Raw genomic sequence first — 12,753 nt, 5'->3', positions numbered from 1 at the left:
GCACTTCGTTTCAAGCCTCAATTACCTCCGATAGGTAGGGGTTAGTTACATTTGTGACAATTCTTTCTACTGATATTACTTAATTTGGGCAATACAAAAAATGACCAGTGCTTCCATGTTTACACTTCTGCTGAAGACAACCTAATAGACTCGCTGAGCCATTTCCATCTCATGCCCACACAAATGTTTTTAAAATAATTGTTATTGTAGAAAATTAAAATTGGCAATATAAAAACTCTATGACGGGGTGTTATTTGCATGCCAAAGTAGCAGGTGGCGATGTAACCCTCAATTGTTTTAGCCAATTGCAAGGCCCACCAACAAAAAGTCAAATATGTGAAACATAATTGAAGTTCTCTCCTATTGTTATCCTTCATCTCTTTGTTACCAAGTCTGTGTCCTCCTCTTTATCTGGATCAGGTCCCGTGGATATTAGCCTCGTGTCAAAGTGCGCCCCCTGCCTGGCGGAGCCCTGCCAGAATAACGGCACCTGTGTGTCCGACGCATCTGGATCCTACCACTGCACCTGTCCGTTTGGATTTAAGGTGAGATGCACTGTTCGAAGCACTTTAAGACCTATTATCAACATACAGTGAATGGACCAGGGATAGGGACTGAGCCTTGCTACAAATAGTGAAAAAAAATGCAAGTACTTACCCAAATTAATAGTCTCAACCGTAAATATACCAGATGCAATGATCTCAAAACATGTTAGTATAGTTTCAAACTTATCTTACAACAGTTCCCTTAAAAATAAATGGCTTAGAGATGATTTGATATCGTGAAAAATGCACCGGAAGTGCATGGGTACATGCACATGTAGCAAATACAACTTCCTGTAACATGCAAACTAACCTTAGGTCCTCCCCAACATACAAAGATGTATCACTTCAGCAAACTTCCTTGACGTAACTACTACTTTCCTATAAATCATGGTTTTAGCACCATCTCATGCCATCTTAGATGGTTATAGAAAGCGCACAAAATATGGAAGTAAGTCAGCTTTTCAGAAAATAGCTGACAATAGGTAGAGCTACACAGGAAAAAATGTCAATTGGTGAATTTGTAAATAGCGAAATGGGAATAGGTGGGCGTTTCCTATGAAATGGTTGCATAGCTAAGCCCCACCTGAATATCTAACTCTGCTACCACAGTTGACTTTAATCCAAAAATATAGATATCCTGTGAATCGTGTAATTCACAGAATTGGCTGTACGTGTAGCCAATGCCCAGATCCTCGATGGACAACCGCGCCGCATAAGCCCGTGGTATTAGCAGTATTATCCAGCTTAGCTCCCTCCGTGCATGCATAATGAATCGAGCCGTTCATCAGCAAAGACATGATGACTGCACCGGAGGTTCTGACCGACCCTAAGACAAAGGGGCTGTGCCTATTCTCCTGAGTCTTGTAACTGCAAAGACATGCAAATCTGCTACTGATCTAAATTGGAAGAGTGTGTCCGTGTGAATGCGTTGAAAATCGTACTGTATAATTAAAACTGCAAGGAGCGATGAACGGGCCCCGAGGCAAATTGCAGTGGTTCTCAAACTGGGGTCTGTGGACCCATGGGGCTCTGAAAAATTATTTGCAAAACATTTTGAGGTATCTTTTTTTTTTTTTTTTTTTTTAAATGCAAACCTACATGCCATTTCACTACATGCCCTTATAACTATTGTACTTTTCAGAGGAGGACAAAGGCACTTGTCAGAGTCACAGACTGAAAAATTTTATACTTAAATGCATATGAGTGCTCTCCGGGTATGAACTGTAGCAATGCTAATTAAAACTTGTCAGACACGTCCATCCATGTGGGAAAAGAATAGGAAATAATGATGACAAAATGGAGGGACATGATGCTGTGATGTTCGATATCATTGAAGTGGCCTGCAGAAGGGGGGGGGGGAATATATTTCACTCATAACATGTTTGCTTCATTATATGCCATTTTTGTTTTTCTCGCTCAGGGTCAGGACTGTGAAACGGCCATTAACGCCTGCATTAGCTTCCCCTGCCTGAATGGAGGGACGTGTCACCTCCAGCCGGGCCTTGAGGACCACTTCAGGTACCAGCATGATCCCAAGACATTTCTTTGCACGTGTATGTTGATTTGTGTAAAGATGAATATATTGTCACATCATAGCAGTGCCCAAAAACCACGGGAGTGCTGGAGCCTATCCCAGCTATCATCGGGCAGGAGGCGGGGTACACTCAGAACTGGTTGCCAGCCAATCGCAGGGCACATACAAACAAACAAACATTCGTACTCACATGCACACGTACGGGCAATTTAGCGTCGTCAATAAACCTACCCATGTTTTTGGGATGTAGGAGGAAACCGGAGTGCCCGGAGAAAACCCACGCAGGCACGGGGAGAACATGCAAACTCCACACAGGCGGGGCCGGGGATTGAACCCTTGTCCTCAGAACTGTGAGGCAGACAGTCTAACCAGTCGTAAAAGAAATACATAGTTTATTTGTTTCTGCAATTTAATGACATTATTTTGGTTTCTCGCTGAGCTTTATTTACTTATTAATAATTATTTATTCATAACCAGTCAAATAAGACAACTTACATTGCAAAATAATTTTTAATCGGTCCTTTAAATAGCAGCGTCATTTTGTATTGACAGAAACTATTACCTTTCTGTTTGTTTTTTTCTCAAAAACCTTTAAAGAGTTTAAATCCCTGAAATATAAAATTTTGTTTATTTTTCTGACTGAAGGTGTGAAGGTGAAGATAATATACTGATTAAATTTAATCGTAAATTTGTTATATCATATTATACAAAAAAAGAGAATACATCAACACTTTGAAAATTATCCTATTTTTAAAAAGCTTAAGTTTTAAAATAACAGCATTGCTTCCAGGCCAGTGAGAAAATGTTATGAAGTAAACCGAAATAAGTATTACATTAATAAGCACGAAGAACGTTGGAAGTAAAATACACTTCATGGCATAATTCACTGGTAAACTAAAAGAAGCGATTTCCCATAAATGGAAAACAATCCATACTTTAAAAAAATAATATATGTATTCTGATATCTTTTGGCTTCACTAAGCAGTGCATCACTCCAGATGACAACTAACTTTGACCTTATGATGTGTTTTATTGTCTGTGTGTGGGAGGTGGGTGCTGGGGGTAGATAGAGGGGCGGGATGGTGAGGAAACAGATGAGAAAACCTTCTAACTGAGCTGCTCTCCTCTACCTCAACGACGCCTCAGAAATGTCCTCGACTTCTGTCAGTCGTCATCGTCGGTCTGCACCCCCCCCCCCTCCAACCCCCCTCGAACGCTTTGACGTAAATCCGTCGACGCCGCTTTTCCAAATGGTTATTTATCACTTGCTGCTGACGTCATTGCCTTTGTCTTTTTGCTGGTAAATCCAGTAAAGGTAACGTGAGTATAACAACAGCTACCCTGGCTTGCATCAATGTCCAATGACGGGCTTTGTTGGCAGCAAGCGCCGTGGTCACTAACTTGAAGAATGCATGTGTAAATAGTTTTTTTAAGATATCGTGTAAATCAAATGTGGAATAACGGTCTCACGGCCGCAACAATTTTGGCATTTTTAACGGATGTGTAACACGATCCAGCAATCATCAATCGCCATATATCGGGAGGAGGTGCACTTGATGGCTTTCCAACATTCCCTCGGAATGTATCGTCACTGGACACTTCATTAGGTACACCGACTCAATCGCATGAGACAGTACGAGAACTGTAAAAGAAATGGTCTTTTCCAAAGATGATAATGCAGCATATGAATGCTGAGACAAACTTTAACAATATTTGTATTATTGTGGTTCTATTTTACAGGAAGCACAGTGAGTTAGTGCTTATTAGCATGTCGGCCTCCCACTTCTGAGGTTTGATGTTCGAATCTCAGGTTTGGCCTTCCTATGTGGGGTTTTGCACGTTGCCCTCGTGCTTGAGTGAGTTTTCCCCAGGGTACTTCGATTTCTCTCTTGTTGCCCGGAAACATATTTTTTGTTGTGAAAGATTTTTTTTTTTTTTTTGCCGTTGCATCTGTAACGTTGCGACGCTGTTCAACTGCGATTCAAGTTCCGAGTCGCAGCAAAACAAGTGGCTGTCGGTCAGCTACACATGAAAAATAGTTAAAGAACCCCGCACCATGGGCGACAGTTCATTCGCATTCTACCAAATCACCTGGTGTGCTGCAGGCCTTAGGTTCACTGAAGAATCTACAGTAGAGTCTCCATACGTGTGAATGTGAGTGTGATTGTCTATACAGTATACGTCTATATCACCAGTCAAGGGCGTACCCCACCTCTCAAGTAAAGTCAGCTTAGGTAAGCTCCAGCCTGCGCATGACCCCAAGTAAAAATGTAAGAATCCATAGAAACAAACTAAGGTGAATGAACAGAGGGTACACAGGTACAAGTATTTACACAAGAGCGAACCATAACTACAACAACTAAAGACTTTAAGCGATTGCCAATCAGGAAAGAGAGAGACGCGACACAAATGACACGAGGCAGACTAGCAAACGACAATCATAAACAGGATGCAGGCAAACGGTGGCAAGGAGGCAACAGTGTTCTATGGTGTTGTTCTCCTGCTCGTAAGAAAGTGGCTAAAAAAATAAAAAAACACAGCAAACAGTCAGATTTTGGATGGATTGATCGATGGCTGTAGTTTGCAGTGGTATCGACTCCGCCGTTTCTGTGTGGAGTTTGCATGTGCGGGTACTCCGGCTTTCTTCCACATTCCAAAAACATGCATGTTAGGTACATTGAAGACTCTAAATTGTCCTTATGTTTGAATTTTAGTGTGAATTTGCAGTTGTCTGGCCCCGCCTCTGGAGGATATATGGATGGTTTGCAGTGGTGTGCAACTGCACTGCACCATCCTGAGAGCTGTCTCTTATGGTGCTCTCTCTCAACACACACACACACACACACACGTGTCGTACACGCATGACAAACAACAACAAGAAGACAAGTGTCTTTTTGGCGAGCCCTTTGGCCTTTGAAAGGTTTCAATATGCATGTGGCCTTTAGCGGCCCCGTCCACTAATGATAGCCTTGCTCCTTTTACAGACGCTCTCTTAATGTTGATAGCGGCTCAGGTAGACCCCTGTGTCCTCCATGGTGCACCTGTTCGACATTCTGACATGTTTTATAATCCTTTGGGGATATTCGATAAATCCAATTAGGTGCGTAACTTTGGAGGCAGAGGAAGTCGTTTAAATGTCGGCACTGGGATCTGATCGGTGCACGTCGCTCTGTGGCCCATCCTACAGATGTTTTATTTTTCCTCTCTTAATGTTCTTTTTTGACGATTACTCTCGGTTTAAGTGTCTCATAAATAATCTTTTATTCACCTCCTCCTCCAGGAGAGTAATTGTTCTTACAAACTTGAACTTCATACCAAATCCATACTCGTAATTACTTTCTGCAGTCGTTTTTGTTCATTCTTGCAAAACAATATATAATACTTGGGAAAATAAAATAGGAAATAATGAAAACAATTCTAAACTTTTCCGGGTTTAAACTGTCACCATAAAAAATGTAATCGGCATGGTGAGTTTTTAAGTAGCATTTAGCAATGTTAAGTGTCACCACTGTTAACATTAAAACAAACAAAACAAAAATCAAACACTGTTCTTCTTTTGGAATAACATAAGAATATTGTAAAGCCAAAGATCGAGCTCACCTATGTTGACATCCCCAAGATTTGCTCACATCTTGAATGATGGTGGTTATTTTGCAACAATTTTTCTGCTAATTTTGGTTCAGTTCCAAACTGTCCGGAATTTTCACGGTCCTATTCATTTTTCTCATGCGAGAGACTCTTAAAATAGTATTTTATGCATTTTTCACAATTAAAACCACCTACCAAGCGTCTTAATTACATCTGTGACATGCTTTTGTCAAAACACCACAGAGATTTAAAAAAAGAATCCTACACTTTACACACTATTTTTATCTCGCTGAAAATAGCCCGTTTGAGAAAGGCTGTCTCAAGCGAGCAAGACAGCCCTCATCCCGCCTTGTACAATGCTGGGCCAATGCTGAATTCCGATTCTTTCACCGTGACCATTGCGAACTGAAAAACATACGAGACAGAGCAAAGTCCGGCCTCGCTTGAAAGTGACTCTGGATCCTCAGCCAGCCTTGTTTGTTTGCTGTTGTTTGTTGAAGACGTTGCACCTTTAAGCCAAAAGGCTTTTTTGGTTCTAAATTTCCAGTGTGGAGTCCCTCTATTTATACATGGGTGGGTGTATCCCCGAGGGCGGTCAACAACATCAGGGGCTGTTGTTGTTGCCCAGCTTGGTTAGTAAAAGACCGACATTGAATATCATACCTGGACTGCATGTATCGATTAGATATTTCATTTTTATATTTTTAATTATAATAATTCAAAATTTAGAATGTTCATTTATATTTCAAATTGTTTGAAATTTATATATATATATATATATATATATATATATAAATTAAAGACAACCTTCCTGCTCTTATATGGAGTTTAAAGTGTCAAACCCTGCTCGTATTTTCAACTTAATTGTGGTGTTGGATGCTGGAGAAAAAGCAAGTTGCATGAGAAAGTAGCAAGTGGGAGAGAAAGTTTTTAAAGAGTGAAAATGGGTGAAAAACAAGCAGGTATGAGTACAGCAGCAGAACCCGGGAAGTGTCTATCGCTGAAAGGCAGCAGTGTGCAAGTGTGTGTGTGTGTGTGTGTGTGTGTGTGTGCGCGCGCGCGTCTGTGCGTGTGGGTTGTGAAGTGCCACTCACTCACTTCGGGATGACCTTGCTTGTAAAAGTCCTTTTCATCTAATAAAAAAAAAAGTCTGTCGAATGAACTGTGAGAGACAAATGCAAGAATGGAGATTGAAGATGGTGGGCGAGCTGCTTAGTGCATTTGTAGTCAGGAAAAAACGTGTGTGTGTGTACTGTGTACGTGGGGGGGGGTGGGATTAAAAGCGTGTGAGATATAAGGGGGTGGAATACAGGTTTCCGCCATCAAAAGAGTAAAGATGGGTGAAATGAAGGTGAGGATGTGAGAAGAAAGTTAGAAGGAGGATGTGAGGGAAGCTAACTTGGTGCCCCTGAGTGGCCAGGGCACAACAGCGGTGGCATCGAATTAGAATCACATAGTTATCTCTGCTTTTGAATGGTCAATTTACTTTGAGCCCACTTATGTGCTGATGTCTGATGTTCCTCATAGAAACACCACTCAGCAAGTAAACATTCAATTTGATCTTATTTGATATTGAATTTACCATACAGTGGGGATATCTACACATAAATGAATGATAAATAAAAAACATAACAGATATAGATTTATTGCAATGAAAAAACAAAAGCCCTTTGCCAAGAAACTATGCGCCTGCTTGATGATCAATAAAAATAGCTTTCAGCTTTTTTGCTCTGATTAAAATGAAAACTTTTAGGAAAGGCTTGGCATTGAGTAGAATAAAATTTGGTTTTATTTGACCTTAAATGGGGAAATTCTGGTTTTATAGCAGCAATTAAGAACTAACCTTAAGAAATGGATAAAAAAAAAAAAAGTTCTCGGGCAATGAGACTGAATGAAAGCAATGGTGTATCTGGAAACTGTTTTTGTAGTTGGGGTTGAACACCAAAACATTTTTTGCAGTTGACTATACTGTGATGAAATTCAAGTTGAAGTCGATTAATCAATGTATTCATTGATATAATTTCAGCAGATAACAGCAGTAACCAAACGTTTTTGCGCCACGGGTGTTTTGTCAGGTTGGCATAGAAACAAATGATTTCAAATACAAGACATCATTACACTATCAGCAGTGACTATGACTATGCTTTACTACTCAGAGGTTTAGTAGTGTGCCCTAACGTCTAGTTTTGACTTTAAAATTAAGTAAGAAATCTTGGTCTTGTTCTTCATCTTTTGATTCTAAAGATCCAATCAATAGGTTAGCAAGAGTTGTTGCAAATATTTTGGTTACCTTATGTAGCTACATGAGAGGGACAAAATGGGAACATTTTATTTTTTTGTTATTACCTTTGTAAAAGCTGAGTTTTTGTATTCGATAAAAATACATTGTGCTGGTATCCTTTTTTTGTTTTATTTAACTGACCATATGTTTGGTTTCACCCCAGGGTAGTGACTGATTTTTATTTCCAGTTATACAACCTGACTCAATTTAGCGCAGTCTAATAAACATTTTGGCGTGCAGCTGCGTGTGCCCACCGGGCTTCGAGGGCCAGCGCTGCGAGGTGAACCCGGACGACTGCGAAGACAACGACTGTGAGAACAACGCCACCTGCGTTGACGGGGTCAACAACTACACTTGTGTCTGTCCACCCAACTACACAGGTAGGAGGACACACACCAGCCTATCCTCTTGTTGCGTTAAGCTGTGGTACAAACATAGCAATGACTGGGCCTTATTTGAGCATTTTTCTCCCCTTGCGATCAAAATCAACAAATTTGTATGTGTGATTAAGACAACCTTGTAACACACATCAATGTACACTGACTTCAAAACGATTCCTAATAGGCTATAGTTCCGTTTCACATCACAATCAAGGAGACCGTGGCTCGGCCCAGGCTACGCGTTTACACTATCTTCCCATCTTCCACGGCAGCTCCGTTTACTCGAAACGCAGTGTACCATGGGATTTTGGCTATTTCTTTCTTCATACACAGGTCTTGCTAAGCTTTCTCACGGTCTATCACGGTATCCGTGATGGGCTGTGGGTAGGGAGGGGCTGCTGAGTCCCGGAGACTCAAAGGCGCACTCAGTTCGGCCTGCGGTTTACCACGGTTCTGATGGGGTCCCTTGCGTTTCTCAGGGTCTGTCAAAGCATTCTACTGCAGAAACGTGGATGTCTGGCAGTTTTTGACCCCAGCAGAGTCGATTGAAGTGCCCCCGCCGGGCCCAGCTCCAGAGTCGACGTCAGCGCAGGGGTGTACATACTGCCAATCAATAAATGTTTATTAGTTTCCTGTCAACAATGAATTAACTCATCGATTTCTTGTACCAAAACATGCAAAAGAGCCTGTTATTTACATGCACACCACACAGTGTGCCTGCGTTGCCAGAAAATGCTCCGTCCCATAGTCAACAGGTTTGGTTAATTATTAATAATCTGATTGGTTAGTTAGTTGATTGAGAGGTGTCAAATTTGGACCCATTGATGGGATGTGGATAAACCTGTTTAGAGGCTAAGAGGTGTAGTCCAATTGGTTTGGTAATGTATAGATTAAAAACTCAAATTTATACAGATTATTGGTATGTGTGTACCCTTCTTTTTGGGGGCAATTTGTAGTTGGATTGATTTTTGGTATTGTGTATCCCACTTAAGCATAACTATGCCTATGTTTTTTCTCCTGTGTAGGCTCTTTCACATTTAAAGATTTAAGATGTTAAACCACATACTATGTACATAGCTGATGCACCTATCACCCTTCAGCCTACTCACCCCCTGCAAGAAAGAAAACCCATGTCAGGACATCCCCACCCACAGCATAGATTGTGTTGACCCTAACTGAAATGTACTCCTTGGTGGAAATGTGACGAAAGTAAGTGAGTGACTTTCAGGTCACTTAAACTGTTTCGCGCTGATGCTCCCTACACAACTGCTTACTCGCACAAAAATGGCCATTTCCACTTTTTCCAGCTGGCGAGTCCGTTATGGACAGCCAGTCTGCAGTGACCCCGACGCTGCTTCTGAAGGAAGTTCGGGGCAGCAGACGAGGGAGTGCGAGAGAGAGAGAGAGAGAGAGAGCGCGCATGTGTTTGTGTGTGTGTGTGCGTGCGTGCGTGCGTGCGTGCGTGCGTGTGTGTGTGTGTGTGTGTGTGTGTGTATGTGTGTGTGTGTGTGTGTGAAGAAAACATAAAAATGTCATCAAATGAAAAGAGGTCAAGCAGGGGGTTGATAATGTGAGGAGGAAAGATGTGTGGGAGAGGTGCTGAAAGTGGGAGGGAGAGTCAAGCGACGCCAGCTGCTGAGTAAGGAGTTAAGTTTTTTCTTTGTTAGCTTGACACTGTCCTCTAAACTAAAGTACACACACACACAATCCTATAATGCTGGACCTCATTCAAGATACACACGCACACAGTGTCATTACATTTATTGGCATGCAGAAGCCTCTCACGCTGCCAGCCTCCTTTTTGCGCACACACACACACACACACACACACACACACAGGGCTGGCTCATGGTTCAGTGGCCTGTGGTCCAATCATCCGGTGTCACTTTAAGAGTACACTTACCGTGTTTTCGTGATCATAAGGCACACCGTATTAAAAGGTGCAGTCTCAGTTACGGGGTCTATTTCTGTATTTAACACATACATAAGGCGCACCGTATTATTGGGCGCAGGCATGGTAAAACATACGCTAGCTTAAAACATACGGTAGCATGCACGCACGCTAAAACATACGCTAGCATGTATGTTTTTAAAAAGGCAGCGGGAGCAGAACTGAGTTCGGTTGTACTTTATTGAAGTATTTAACAATGTACTCACGTCATTTTTTGATCAATCCTCAATCCATCAAAGTCCTCATCTTCTGTATCCGAAATGAACAGCTCGGCAAGTTCTACATCAAACATGCCGGGTTCCCTGTCGTCATTGTCGGAATCAGTCTCGTTGCCGGGAGGCTGTTCAGCAATGATGCCGGCGTTTTCCTGCTTCCTCCACTTGCGAACCATGGATTCGTTGATCTTGAATTCTCTCGCGGCTGCTCGATTCCCATGTTCCGCCGTGTAACTGATAGCTTGCAGTTTAAACTGTGCTTCGTAAGCGTGTCTCTTCGTAGGTGCCATTTTCCTTTGAGAATGTTACCCTTAAAAATAAATGGCTTACAGATGATTAGATTTTTTTTTTAAATAAACTAAAAAAGGCACAAAAAAGCAGTGAAGATGCTGTCACTTCCATTAACAACCCAGGCTAAACTGAGCTCCTCCCCAACATACAAAGCATGTCTCTCAGTCGAGTGTATCCCATCAACATAATTCCTTGACACTAATTACTACTTTCCCATTACCCAGGGCTTTGGCGCCGTCTTGTGGCATCTTTGAGTGTTATAGAAAGACCACAAAAACTGTGAATAGCTGAGGATAGGTTCCATACAAAATAAAGAAAATAAATTAAAAAACTGAACTGAGCGTGCCTTTTTGTGCCGCGTGACCACATGTTTTCATGCCACTGCGAAAACTAATTCTTTGCAGGCTGTTTGTAACTTCAAAACTGTGTGAATTAGAACGCACTATAGTCTAATCATTAAGCTACCTGCTTTACCTTCTCATTCTCTATCATTTGGGGAAGAAAGCTTCCCTCTCTCATGTAAAGTGGACATGTACAACAAAACAAATCTGTCTCACTCTTTTTGGGTGATGTCAAATGTTGGACAAATAGGTCAAATGGTCAGTGAGAGTTAAGGTCCTCTGAAGATGTTAAGCACCTGAAGATCAGCATGTCTTTTGTGAGCTGGACACTTGAAAGTGGAGGCTTAACAGAAAGGTCAGGGGGGCTATTATACTTAGAGAGGAAGATCCCACCGGGACTGTGAAATACAGGCTAAAATTCCTGTGGACTTTGGTCCTAGTGTGGTTTTCATTTCACATTCTATTAAAAGAATATGGTTCGATCTTTACAAGTAAGATTTTTAATTTGATATAAAATTAATCAGGATAATGTATAGCTATATATAGACTTCTGTTGTGAATTATTGGTGACTATAGGAAAATAAAGCACTCCGCTAAGTGGTAGCAAAGCACTAAATCCGAATTATGTTCTTCTGAGGAAAGGAAAAAAAAAAATTCTTCTCCTGCATAGTTAGTTTGTCAAGATGCTGCTGTTAGAACACATTTCTAACTGTGTAATACAGCCTTACTCGGATTCATGTTGATAAGATAACCTGAAATCACTTTTTTTTCTGTTGTTTCCAGCTGATTCCACGGTGTAATTTACCAGCAAGGCTATAAAGGTCTTGGGAAAAGGCTCGTAGAGACAGACATGGTGGGAGTTTGGGGGGCATCAGGATTAGATTAAAGCAAGCACAGAATGAAGACGTGTTTTAATGCCGTCAGAATGACGGAGAGGCACATAAATTAGACCTTTTTCCCACCCTTTTCTGACTATTAATGTCTCCTTTGATTTATGCCCTGCTTTTATGTTAACATATGTTGTAAAGCTTAGACTGACCTGACGGGCCTTAATCACTTACATCACATTGCAAATGTTTGTCTATGCCATATTTCTCCTCATTATTTCTGCCTCTCGCTGACACCAGGTGACCTGTGTGAGGAAGTGCTGGATCCTTGTCTCCCCGGTTTCGACCCCTGTGAGCATGATTCCAAGTGCGTCCACGTCGGTCGCAGTTATAGGTGAGTGGCGGTATAGGAAGAGGGGTGGAAGAAAAGCCCAGTGGGTGAATCAGAAAGCCCTAAAAAATCCTTAAGGGTCACCTTTGAGCATCCAAAAATATCAGATCAGTTCATCCTTGAGTCAAAGTCGGTACTGAAATTGAAGAAGGTCCCTTGATGATATATGGGAATGGGGTGGCCGGATAGAGAATGGGAAACTATCTAAATAGTTTTATATTAACATACTAGCAAATGGGCTCAGCAGATAGCACTTACAATTGATATACACATTCTACACACAAATGTTTGAATGCCAGGTTTTGTGATATAAAAAAAAATAAAAAATTGATCAAGATCACCAAATGAACACGATACATAGCATACGTAGCATCACACCTTTGGGTTGTTTGTCTTCAACTGGAACTTC

General features: G+C 41.4%; 1 protein-coding gene across 1 annotated transcript in view; it reads left to right on the top strand.

Annotated features, from left to right (window-relative positions):
* slit3 (slit homolog 3 (Drosophila)) overlaps positions 1-12,753 on the top strand; it is a 234,223-nt gene that overhangs the window by 195,270 nt on the left and 26,200 nt on the right. Inside the window, 4 exon segments of the mRNA XM_061685536.1 lie at positions 421-545; positions 1,966-2,063; positions 8,189-8,328; positions 12,254-12,347. Of these exon segments, the coding sequence (XP_061541520.1) occupies positions 421-545; positions 1,966-2,063; positions 8,189-8,328; positions 12,254-12,347 (457 nt within the window).

The sequence above is a fragment of the Phycodurus eques genome, chromosome 9 (genome assembly GCF_024500275.1).
Source record: "Phycodurus eques isolate BA_2022a chromosome 9, UOR_Pequ_1.1, whole genome shotgun sequence".
In the NCBI taxonomy this organism is placed as follows: Eukaryota; Metazoa; Chordata; class Actinopteri; order Syngnathiformes; family Syngnathidae; genus Phycodurus; species Phycodurus eques.
The sequence above is the reverse complement of the archived record's forward strand: the minus strand, read 5'-3'. Positions and strand labels throughout refer to the sequence as shown.